The 12,587-nt window shown below is 45.1% G+C and overlaps 1 protein-coding gene across 1 annotated transcript; it reads left to right on the top strand.

The window, feature by feature from the left end:
* Positions 1-3,943: 3,943 nt before the first annotated feature.
* On the top strand, positions 3,944-9,482 carry LOC311123671 (suppressor of cytokine signaling 1-like). The gene is made up of 3 exons (XM_084197915.1): positions 3,944-4,263; positions 6,820-7,295; positions 8,340-9,482. The coding sequence occupies exons 2-3, from the start codon at positions 6,876-6,878 to the stop codon at positions 8,712-8,714; spliced, it is 795 nt and encodes a 264-aa protein (XP_084054041.1). The 5' UTR covers positions 3,944-4,263; positions 6,820-6,875; the 3' UTR covers positions 8,715-9,482.
* The last annotated feature ends 3,105 nt before the right edge of the window (positions 9,483-12,587 follow it).

The following is a 12,587-nucleotide window of genomic DNA, read 5'->3' as shown; positions in this document are numbered from 1 at the left end:
TAAAGCATCAACCCACCCTACATAACAGGCTGATCCTGACAGTGTTAGTTTGGTTAATGGATAACGCATCAACCCACCCTACATAACAGGCTGATCCTGACAGTGTTAGTTGGGTTAATGGATAAAGCATCAACCCACCCTACATAACAGGCTGATCCTGACAGTGTTAGTTTGGTTAATGGATAAAGCATCAACCCACCCTACATAACAGGCTGATCCTGACAGTGTTAGTTTGGTTAATGGATAAAGCATCAACCCACCCTACATAACAGGCTGATCCTGACAGTGTTAGCTTGGTTAATGGATAAAGCATCAACCCACCCTACATAACAGGCTGATCCTGACAGTGTTAGTTGGGTTAATGGATAAAGCATCAACCCACCCTACATAACAGGCTGATCCTGACAGTGTTAGTTGGGTTAATGGATAAAGCATCAACCCACCCTACATAACAGGCTGATCCTGACAGTGTTAGTTTGGTTAATGGATAAAGCATCAACCCACCCTACATAACAGGCTGATCCTGACAGTGTTAGTTTGGTTAATGGATAAAGCATCAACCCACCCTACATAACAGGCTGATCCTGACAGTGTTAGTTTGGTTAATGGATAAAGCATCAACCCACCCTACATAACAGGCTGATCCTGACAGTGTTAGTTTGGTTAATGGATAAAGCATCAACCCACCCTACATAACAGGCTGATCCTGACAGTGTTAGTTGGGTTAATGGATAAAGCATCAACCCACCCTACATAACAGGCTGACCCTGACAGTGTTAGTTTGGTTAATGGATAAAGCATCAACCCACCCTACATATCAGGCTGATCCTGACAGTGTTAGTTTGGTTAATGGATAAAGCATCAACCCACCCTACATAACAGGCTGATCCTGACAGTGTTAGTTTGGTTAATGGATAAAGCATCAACCCACCCTACATAACAGGCTGATCCTGACAGTGTTAGTTTGGTTAATGGATAAAGCATCAACCCACCCTACATAACAGGCTGATCCTGACGGTGTTAGCTTGGTTAATGGATAAAGCATCAACCCACCCTACATAACAGGCTGATCCTGACGGTGTTAGCTTGGTTAATGGAACATCTCTTTCACCCTGTGGTTTCATTGCAGGAGAAACATCAAGTGTATTGGACCAGGTCTGATGCCAGGGTGTTGAATATACGCTGAAAGAATGGGAACATGATTGGGTTTGAAAAATAACTGGGTTTAAAAAAATAACTTGGGGCTGGTGTATTTTAACTACTGTCCTGTGACTACACACAGCATGCCAAACCTAAAATAACTCAAGAATGCCTTTTTGGAAAAGGCAATAAACCACATGAATATATTATTATCTACTGTAAACCTGTAGGCCTATAGTATTCAGTAATATATTATTATCTACTGTAAACCTGTAGGCCTATAGTATTCAGTAATATATTATTATCTACTGTAAACCTGTAGGCCTATAGTATTCAGTAATATATTATTATCTACTGTAAACCTGTAGGCCTATAGTATTCAGTAATATATTATTATCTACTGTAAACCTGTAGGCCTATAGTATTCAGTAATATATTATTATCTACTGTAAACCTGTAGGCCTATAGTATTCAGTAATATATTATTATCTACTGTAAACCTGTAGGCCCATAGTATTCAGTAATATATTATTATCTACTGTAAACCTGTAGGCCTATAGTATTCAGTAATATATTATTATCTACTGTAAACCTGTAGGCCCATAGTATTCAGTAATATATTATTATCTACTGTAAACCTGTAGGCCTATAGTATTCAGTAATATATTATTATCTACTGTAAACCTGTAGGCCCATAGTATTCAGTAATATATTATTATCTACTGTAAACCTGTAGGCCTATAGTATTCAGTAATATATTATTATCTACTGTAAACCTGTAGGACTATAGTATTCAGTAATATATTATTATCTACTGTAAACCTGTAGGCCTATAGTATTCAGTAATATATTATTATCTACTGTAAACCTGTAGGCCTATAGTATTCAGTAATATATTATTATCTACTGTAAACCTGTAGGCCCATAGTATTCAGTAATATATTATTATCTACTGTAAACCTGTAGGCCTATAGTATTCAGTAATGCAGTGTATACAGGACATGTAGGGTAATGAATGGTATGCATGACAAATCAAATCAAATTCAAAATTGTATTTGTCACATGCGCCGAATACAACAGGTGTAGACCTTACAGTGAAATGCTTACTTACAAGCCTTTAAACAAACAATGCAGTTTTAAGAAAGAATACCCCCAACAACAACAAAAATCACACTAAAATACAATATAAAATAATACGAAATAAAAATAACAAATAATTAAAAGAGCAGCAGTAAAAATAACAATAGCGAGGCTATATACAGGGGGGTACCGGTACCGAGTCAATGTGAAATAACAGTAGGGAGGCTATATATACAGGGGGGTACCGGTACCGAGTCAATGTGCGGGGGCACCGGTTAGTCGAGGTCATTTAGATAATATGTACATGTAGGTAGAGTTATTAAAGTGAATATGCATAGATAATAAACAGAGATTAGCAGCAGTGTAAAAGAGGGTGGGGGGGTAGTGCAAATAGTCCGGGTGGCCATTTGATTAGCTGTTCAGGAGTCTTATGGCTTGGGGGTAGAAGCTGTTAAGGAAGCCTCTTGGGATCTAGTACCGCTTGGTCGTGTGATAACAGTCACCGGCAGGGAATTTGGAACAATTTAAGTAAAAACACTTTAAAGCACCATTTAAGTAGTTTTCTGGGTTATCTGTACTTCACTATTTATATATTTTTGACAACTTTTACTTTTACTTCACTACATTCCTAAAGAAAATAATGTACTTTTTACTCCATACATTTTTCCCTGACATATAAAATATATTACGCAAACCGGACGGTACCATTTTCTTGTATTTTATTATATTGGACGGATAGCCAGGGGCACACTCCCCCAAACACTTTTTGAAATAATTTGTACTTTTACTTTTGATGCTTAAGTATATTTAAAACCAAATACTTTTAAAAGACTTTTACTCAAGCTAGTAGATCTTCTGACATAAAAGCCTAACAGATTATGCAAATGAAGCTCTTGAAACAACAGCCCACTTCTCAGAATGTGGTAACTTAGTCTATTTGGAGAAACATCTGATAAAACTGAAACTGACGTGGATTCCTACACAGAACGAGTTAAGTGTGTAAAAGTCAACGACACTGGTCTTTCTGTGAAGCGTGTGATCAGTCATTGCGGTTTTACTCTAAACTTGAATGGAAGCGAAACTATGCAGATGGGGGTTCAGTTGTAGAGTGTAATGTTTACTGTTAATATTATTTATTATCTACTTCACTTGCTTTGGCAATGTTAACGTACGTTTCCCATGCCAATAAAGCACTTCAATTGAAATTGAAATTGAAATTGAAATTGAATTGAGAGAGATTGAGAGAGAGAGAGAGAGAGAGAGAGAGAGAGAGAGCAGGCTGAAAGGATGATTAGATGAAGAGAGGGGAAAGAGACAGACAGACGTAGGTGGTTCCACCGTATGAATTGTGTCAGACGTGATGTGATGCCAATGTGTAGTAGTTGAAAGTTAGATGTCTGGTGTTGAACTTCCATTTAGGTTGTGTCTTTCTTGTTATTAAAGTCAATTAAAGCACTTAAAAATGAATTATAATATAATAATAATATGCCATTTAGCAGATGCTTTTATCCAAAGCGACTTACAGTCATGCGTGCATACATTTTTGTGTATGGGTGGTCCCGGGGAATCGAACCCACTACCCTGGCGTTACAAGCGCCGTGCTCTACCAACTAGTGGACAGGGGAGGTACTGCGCTACGCCACATCACGGTTAGCAGGAAGGATTTCTTAGAAACGGCTGTTTAAAACGAAAGTGGAACCGAGGTTTTACTGGAATCGCTAGTAGGTGGAGCGAGGTAGGTATCGGCTCCGGTCTGAACGTTTATTTAGCTCCTTATCAAACACCAGCCGACAGATGATCAAACCAACACGGAGAGAGAGAGAGAGAGAGAGAGAGAGGGCGTGAAAAAAATGTGGATATACTTTTAACCGAATCACCAATTCTATACAAATCGGATGACCGACCGCGCCTTCTCTTGACTATTCTGGAAGTGTATTGGTGATCACGAACCAGGAGGAATACCGCTGGGATTCTGGCTAAAAACGGATTCAGCTAAGGAAAAGTGCCTCAGAAAAAACTGCATTGCACTCGTTTTGCAAAACGGTAAGAATATTTGAACATTGTAGCCTATTATGGATTTGTAAAAAAAAAAAGGTGCATATTTGTGTTTTTTTCCCCGCCCGTTTCGTCAAATAGATTTTTGTTTTGCAACATTGATTATTATTGTGCAATGAAATTGTCCCGTAATAAAGCAGCCTGACAATGCATCATTTTGACATGATAATTACATAGTCATAAAATACTTTTTTTTTTCCCCAGACAACAGTCAACATGACAAGCAGTATAATATATTCATTAAAAATATGATTCCCGTTTTGCTTTCTAGCGGTCAGGTTGTGCGGTTAGTTGACTGTGGGGGGCACTCAGCAGGGAGAGTGAATCGTCTATTTTTATAGGACAGGATTCAAGTCCTTGAGTGGGCCTGGGCCAGGGCCAGTGAAACAGTTAAGTGCCATTTAACTACAGTACATTGAACACCTTTAGGAGTTGTGATCCAGGCTGGGATGGGGATAGCTATGATGGGGAATTATTATAATCCAGGCTTGTTCTCTCAGCAACAATTCTCACTTTTTCAGGTTTGGACTTTTTTTGCCACAACATCAGTGGGCCTACCCGTTGGTTACACACCTCAGCTAGGGTTGTTTGGGCTTGGCCTAGTCAGCAACACAGCCCCGGTCCTTATGAGCAGACAGGCAGGCAGACAGACAGACAGGCAGGCAGACAGACAGACAGGCAGAAAGGCAGACAGACAGGGAGGCAGGCTGACAGACAGACAGGGAGTGAGGGAGGCAGGCAGACAGACAGACAAGTAGGCAGACAGACAGACAGACAGACAGAAAGGCAGACAGACAGACAGGCAAGAAGGCAGACAGACAGGGAGGCAGGCTGACAAGCAGGCAGACAGACAGACAGACAGACAGACAGACAGAAAGGCAGACAGACAGACAGGCAAAAAGGCAGACAGACAGGGAGGCAGGCTGACAGACAGACAGGGAGTGAGGGAGGCAGGCAGGCAGGCAGGCAGGCAGGCAGACAGACAAGTAGGCAGGCAGACAGACAGACAGACAGACAGAAAGGCAGACAGACAGACAGGCAAAAAGGCAGACAGACAGACATGGAGTGAGGGAGGCAGGCTGACAAGCAGGCAGACAGACAGGGAGGCAGCTGTAACGTTATGATCTTGTCGTTGACGTCTGATCAGTTGCCACAGCACTGTGTAAACTCAGTACAACAACTAGGCTACCGATGTAAAAAGGGCTTTATGAAATACATTTGGTAACTAACTTTAAACATCATTAGTTTATTGGACAAAACTAAAATGACGTGGAAACGGCAGAGAGGCATTTTCTAAAGACTTTCTTTATTTCAACAAATGATGGAAAACTGTGTTTTTCCAATAAAATGACTTTCAAGGATGCCTGGAATTGCTTCCGCCTTGCTTTGCTGGTTGGCTGGCAAGTTTCACCGTTTTACCGGAGTGCAAGTTTCACCGTGGCGATACGTTGGCACATGAGAATTATTAGAATACGGCAAATATTAGTCAAATGATTGCGATCTATCCATGCTATCCATGTTAAGGAGCGCGGTTTTAGGCGGGGTCATGTTTCGGAGGAAGCATGACTTGACCTTCGCCTCTCCCGAGCCCTTTGGTCGGAGGAAGCATGACTTGACCTTCGCCTCTCCCGAGCCCGTTGGTCGGAGGAAGCATGACTTGACCTTCACCTCTCCCGAGCCCTTTGGTCGGAGGAAGCATGACTTGACCTTCACCTCTCCCGAGCCCGTTGGTCGGAGGAAGCATGACTTGACCTTCGCCTCTCCCGAGCCCGTTGGTCGGAGGAAGCATGACTTGACCTTCACCTCTCCCGAGCCCTTTGGGGAGTTGCAGCGATGAGACCAGATCGTAATTGGATATGACGAAAAAGGGGGCGGGGTAAAATACACTTTAAAAAAATATATATCATAATAATAATAATTGGTGTGACCTCATTATGTCCAGCAGTTTTTATTGATGCAAGATAGTTAAAGGTGCAATATGCAGAAATCGCTCCGCCATTTTACTAGTTGCTGAAATTCTAATAGTTTGCCTATTATCAGTTTATATGTGACAAAACAAGCAGTCATTGCACCATCTAAACCTCTGTGAAATATATTTTCCATAACAGTAAATGTAGTATTTTCAGCAGTTTTAAGCTGGTGGACAAAACCAAAAAGTACAAGAAGCAAAAAAAACTAAACTTCACAACGGGAAGCATAGAAATAGCCCACATAGAACAGACCTACCGCTTCTTAGACTTGCTTTCAATGAGAATGACAGATCTACAATTCACATTTCTTACATATTGCAGCTTTAATTGGAAACGCACTATAGCAGGCAATTGTCACGTCTATTTTCTACGCAAAAAAAAAATCACTGGACAAGTTTAATGGAAACATAGCTACCTTCATAAGTAGTGGTCGTAGTCATCTAATGGTCTCCCTCTCTCTCTTTCTTCCCCTCCCTCCCCCCCTCCCTCTCTCCCCCACCCCACTTTCTTCCCCTCCCTCCCCCCCTCCCTCTCTCCCCCACCCCACTTTCTTCCCCCTACCTCCCTCCCTCAGGATGCCAGGGTACTGTGTAGCGATGGGAGAGGGTTGGGACCGCTCTCCCCTGTAGGATGGTCGCTCATAGCACTTTGGAAGAACAAGACACAACAACAACAACAACAACAACAACAACAACAACACCTTCATCATCACCACCATCACCTCCTAGATCCAGGGACACCTCCACCCTCCTCTCGACTCCGCACTCCGACCACCACGCAACCCCACCACCACCATCATCATCTTCATCATCATCATCATCATCAGTCCACCACTCCTCCCAGTCACACCGTCAGCAACCGTCCAACCAGTGTGTGGCAACCCCTATCCCATTACCAGACCAGTTAGACCACCAGCCCCTCCCCACCCGGGTCCCAGTCTCCACCCACTTTCCTCTGTTCCGCTGCCAGGGAGACTTCCTGTTAATCACCCGGACGGCCTCCATGTTGGAGCGCTCCGGCTTCTACTGGGGACCCCTAGGAGTGGTGGAGGTAATTAAAAACAATACATATATCTATTTTATCTATCACCCCTTTCAGAGCCTGGTTCCTCTCGAGGTTTCTTCCTAGGGTTCCTGCCTTTCTAAAGGAGTTTTTCCCTAGCCACCGTGCTTCTACATCTGCATCGCTTGCTGTTTGGGTTTTTTTTTAGGCTGGGTTTCTGTATAAGCACTTTGTGACATCTGCTGTTGTAAAAAAGAGCATTATTAAAATACATTTGATTGATTGATAAAATGTTATTTATATAACCTTTTCACAACAATAATAGTCAGAAATTGCCTGAGAGGAACGGAACAGAGAGACGGCAGTCATTAATGGATTAAAAGTGCAAATACAGATTTCAATACAACTAGATTATATGAAGTTAAAGGAGAAGTTTTTTTTTTTTTTTACAACCAAATCTCTATTTTTTAAAATGTAAACGGCATGTTATAGAAGGGTCCAGACACCTTTTTTTTTTTGTTGTGATTTCACATATTTTTTGAGAAACTCATCCCAAACTGCAAATCACTGCCCTCATCCTCGCTGTGTAGTCTCTATTGGGGGACCTTAAAAAAAACCCATTAACAAAGGCTCCAGAATCACCCAAATATTGGCCTTTTAGAAACGGCAAAGCTCTCAGGTAATAGTGACGCAGGTCGTTAGATGTTGTACAAATTAAATTGTGTCCGTTATTGTCCATTCTGTTTGAGACTTGGACCATTTACATCAACAATTTAGATTTGGTTGTAAAAAAAAAAAAAAAAAAAAAAAAAAGACTTCTCCTTTGAAACGGAAGTATTCAACCTATTTGGGCCTTAGAACTTGACATATATTAAACAGGAATGATTAATTTATTACATAACATTACATTTTTAAGTGTTTTTATTATTTCTAAATGTTACTGTTATCATCTGGGATCAAATGAACATCTTGTTTAATTGCATGTATTATTTCGAACTTAAATGAAACTCAATGAAATTCATTATTTATTGATTTGATATTTATTCTCTGTCCTCTGTTGTTCCCCCCCCGCCCCCCCCGCCCCCCCCGCAGGCTCACAGCCGACTTAAGGACGTTGCCACGGGAACATTCTTGATCCGGGACAGTCGCAAGAAGGACGTCTTCTTCACGTTGTCCTACCGCGCGGCCAGCGGCCCCGTCAGCGTACGAATCATCTTAAAGGAACAGCACTTCAGCCTGGAAGGAAGTGAGCACTCCTTCCCCTGCCTCTTCGTCCTGCTGGAACATTACATCAATTCCTCGAAGAAAAGCCTGAGCGTTCCGTACAGGAAACAGCGCCCCACGCTCCAGGACCTGTGCAGGAAACGGGTCGTGGAGTCGTGCGGCGGCGAGGTGGAGCGGGTCGAGAGGGTCCCCGTCAACCAAGTCCTGAAAGACTTCCTGTTAGAGTTCCCATACAGGATATGATGTCACAGGGGACGCCGTTGAGGCGGGACTTGGCTAACGGAGTTTCAGGACTAAAAACGACTTGCATCGGGTTGGTACTGAAGGGTTTTGGGTTGGTTGCGTTGGAACTAGAGACCGGGTCGTGGTTAGAAACATGGTCCTATTCTCTACACAGTGCACTACGTTTGGTCAGGGTCATAGGTCATAGTGAGCCATGTCACAGTTGGTCTCGGTTGGGTTTATCCGGTCGGTCCCTGGAGGATTTTAAGGACCGTACGTGGACCACAACGACCGGTTATGGAGTGGCTGCATTAAAGAACCACTGGGGCGGTTGCGTTACGGTCCAGGCCGCTGACCGTGCGAGGTGGACAGTATGGCGGAGGTTAGGGTTAGTGGACCGGTTCTGCCATTCTAGGCAGGGCCGGGTTCGCTGTAGCAGAAGAACTGAGCCACAACAACAATACTTTACTGGCAATGTTTACAAAGTTGTTTACAATGTTTACAGTCTTTACAATGTTCACAAAGACCAGGAATGTTTACGCTACACAATATTACAGTACTGTATGTATAACTGCGTACTCTCTGGTACTAACAGGTATAACTGTGTACTCTCTGGTACTAACAGGTATAACTGTGTACTCTCTGGTACTAACAGGTATAACTGTGTACTCTCTGGTACTAACAGGTATAACTGTGTACTATGTAGTACTAGATTCATATCTGCTGTGCAGACGTTCTCCTCTAGGAGTGTTTTAATGGATAATAAATGTGACGTGTGTATATATTTTAGCCTCGTCTTCCTGTCGGTCTGTGCGTTGCTGTAAGACAATGGGAGTGACCTGAAGCCCGGAACAGATCTAGAGCCAGCTAGGTTACAAAGCAGGAAGTTACCTACACGTAACAGTTAAGCACAACCAGAGGGAGGTCAACTCACAGCTCTAGAGTGTGTGTGTGTGTGTGTATTGTGTGTGTGTGTGTGTGTGTGTGTGTGTGTCACTAAACTGATCTGACTCATAGCGGTAGTTATTCATCAGTCACACAGACAGACAAAGTGTGTGTGAGGTTGCTGTGACAACGCTGGGTACAGTAGGTAACTGCGGTGACGCATCAAGGAGCCAGGTGGGCTGAGCTATGATAGTAAACGCTGTGTGTGTGTGTGTGTGTGTGTGTAGTGTGTGTGTGTGTGGTCTCGGTCTATTACCAGAAGTGGAGGGAAGTGAAGAATAGAGGTCTGTCAGTAAAATATGTTTCTGTCAGAGAGGCCAGCCTGTCTCGCCGTGTGTGTGTGTGTGTGGTTAAGTCAGAACAGCTCGTGATGAGTAATAGAAGGTGAAAGGTCGATAACCTCCATGTAAAAATCACACATCTGATTCGCAACGACAGGGGTGGGAAACACTGGTAGTGATGCTGTCAGTACGTAGATGATTACTGAGTGCGAAAAAAATTCCAAGAATCTTCAGCTTTACCTTGGAATTTCTTCAACTGACTTGTGTGTTTCATTCATAGTATTTCAGTTTTAGAGAAGTGAAGAGTTTCATGTGTCTGACAGAGTTTGTGACTGATTTCTGTAGAAGTGTACACACACACACACTCTATCTCAATATTATTTGATCTTATTACAATCAGGTAATACAACCTGCGTCAGGTCACTGATGGTAGCGCGCCAAGCCTGCTGTTTCCAATGGGATTTCCCTGATGTAGTCATTAACACTGAGCCTTTCATATGTCTCTCTCTCTATCGGTCTTCTGACTCCCCTCCTTTCCTCTCTCTGCCTCCTCTCCTTTCCTCTCTCTGCCTCCTCTCCTTTCCTCTCTCTGCCTCCTCTCCTTTCCTCTCTCTGCCTCCTCTCCTTTCCGCTCTCTTCCTCCTCTCCTTCCCTCTCTCTGCCTCCTCGCCTTTCCTCTCTCTGCCTCCTCTCCTTTCCTCTCTCTTCCTCCTCTCCTTGCCTCTCTCTGGCTCCTCTCCTTTCCTCTCTCTGCCTCCTCTCCTTTCCTCTCTCTGCCTCCTCTCCTTGCCTCTCTCTGGCTCCTCTCCTTTCCTCTCTCTTCCTCCTCTCCTTTCCTCTCTCTGCCTCCTCTCCTTTCCTCTCTCTGCCTCCTCTCCTTGCCTCTCTGCCTCCTCTCCTTGCCTCTCTCTGCCTCCTCTCCTTTCCGCTCTCTGCCTCCTCTCCTTTCCGCTCTCTGCCTCCTCTCCTTTCCGCTCTCTTCCTCCTCTCCTTTCCTCGCTCTGCCTCCTCTCCTTTCCACTCTCTGCCTCCTCTCCTTTCCTCTCTCTGCCTCCTCTCCTTCCCTCTCTCTGCCTCCTCTCCTTTCCTCTCTCTTCCTCCTCTCCTTGCCTCTCTCTGGCTTCTCTCCTTTCCTCTCTCTGCCTCCTCTCCTTTCCTCTCTCTGCCTCCTCTCTTTTCCTCTCTCTGCCTCCTCTCCTTGCCTCTCTCTGGCTCCTCTCCTTGCCTCTCTCTGCCTCCTCTCCTTTCCTCTCTGCCTCCTCTCCTTTCCTCTCTCTGCCTCCTCTCCTTGCCTCTCTCTGCCTCCTCTCCTTGCCTCTCTCTGCCTCCTCTCCTTGCCTCTCTCTGCCGCCTCTCCTTCCTCTCTCTGCCTCCGCTCCTTGCCTCTCTCTGGCTCTTCTCCTTTCCTCTCTCTGCCTCCTCTCCTTTCCTCTCTCCGCCTCCTCTCCTTTCCTCTCTCTGCCTCCTCTCCTTTCCTCTCTCTGCCTCCTCTCCTTTCCTCTCTCTGCCTCCTCTCCTTGCCTCTCTCTGGCTCCTCTCCTTTCCTCTCTCTGCCTCCTCTCCTTTCCTCTCTCTACTTCCTCTCCTTTCCTCTCTCTGCCTCCTCTCCTTTCCTCTCTCTCCTTCCTCTCCTTTCCTCTCTCTGCCTCCTCTCCTCTCCTCTCTCTGCCTCCTCTCCTTGCCTCTCTCTGACTCCTCTCCTTTCCTCTCTCTTCCTCCTCTCCTTGCCTCTCTCTGGCTTCTCTCCTTCCCTCTCTCTGCCTCCTCTCCTTCCCTCTCTCTGCCCCCTCTCCTTTCCTCTCTCTTCCTCCTCTCCTTGCCTCTCTCTGGCTCCTCTCCTTTCCTCTCTCTGCCTCCTCTCCTTTCCTCTCTCTGCCTCCTCTCCTTGCCTCTCTCTGGCTCCTCTCCTTTCCTCTCTCTGCCTCCTCTCCTTTCCTCTCTCTGCCTCCTCTCCTTTCCTCTCTCTGCCTCCTCTCCTTGCCTCTCTCTGCCTCCTCTCCTTCCTCTCTCTGCCTCCTCTCCTTGCCTCTCTCTGGCTCTTCTCCTTTCCTCTCTCTGCCTCCTCTCCTTTCCTCTCTCTGCCTCCTCTCCTTTCCTCTCTCTGCCTCCTCTCCTTTCCTCTCTCTGCCTCCTCTCCTTGCCTCTCTCTGGCCCCGCTCCTTTCCTCTCTCTGCCTCCTCTCCTTTCCTCTCTCTGCCTCCTCTCCTTTCCTCTCTCTGCCTTCCTTCCTTTCCTCTCTCTGCCTCCTCTCCTTTCCTCTCTCTGCCTCCTCTCCTTTCCTCTCTCTGCCTCCTCTCCTTTCCTCTCTCTGCCTCCTCTCCTTTCCTCTCTCTACTTCCTCTCCTTTCCTCTCTCTGCCTCCTCTCCTTTCCTCTCCTCTCTTTCCACGCCTCTCTCTCCTCTCCTCTCCTGTCTCCTCAGCTATGTAGGCCTGTCTCCTCTCTCTCCTCTCCTCCTCTTCTCTCCTGTCTCCTCAGCTATGTAGGCCTGTCTCCTCTCTCTCCTCTCCTCTCCTGTCTCCTCAGCTATGTAGGCCTGTCTCCTCTCTCTCCTCTCCTCTCCTGTCTCCTCAGCTATGTAGGCCTGTCTCCTCTCTCTCCTCTCCTCTCCTGTCTCCTCAGCTATGTAGGCCTGTCTCCTCTCCTCCTCTCCTCCTCTTCTCTCCTGT

The sequence above is a fragment of the Coregonus lavaretus genome (genome assembly GCF_964263955.1).
Source record: "Coregonus lavaretus genome assembly, contig: HAP1_SCAFFOLD_5338, whole genome shotgun sequence".
NCBI classification, from domain to species: Eukaryota; Metazoa; Chordata; class Actinopteri; order Salmoniformes; family Salmonidae; genus Coregonus; species Coregonus lavaretus.
The sequence above is the reverse complement of the archived record's forward strand: the minus strand, read 5'-3'. Positions and strand labels throughout refer to the sequence as shown.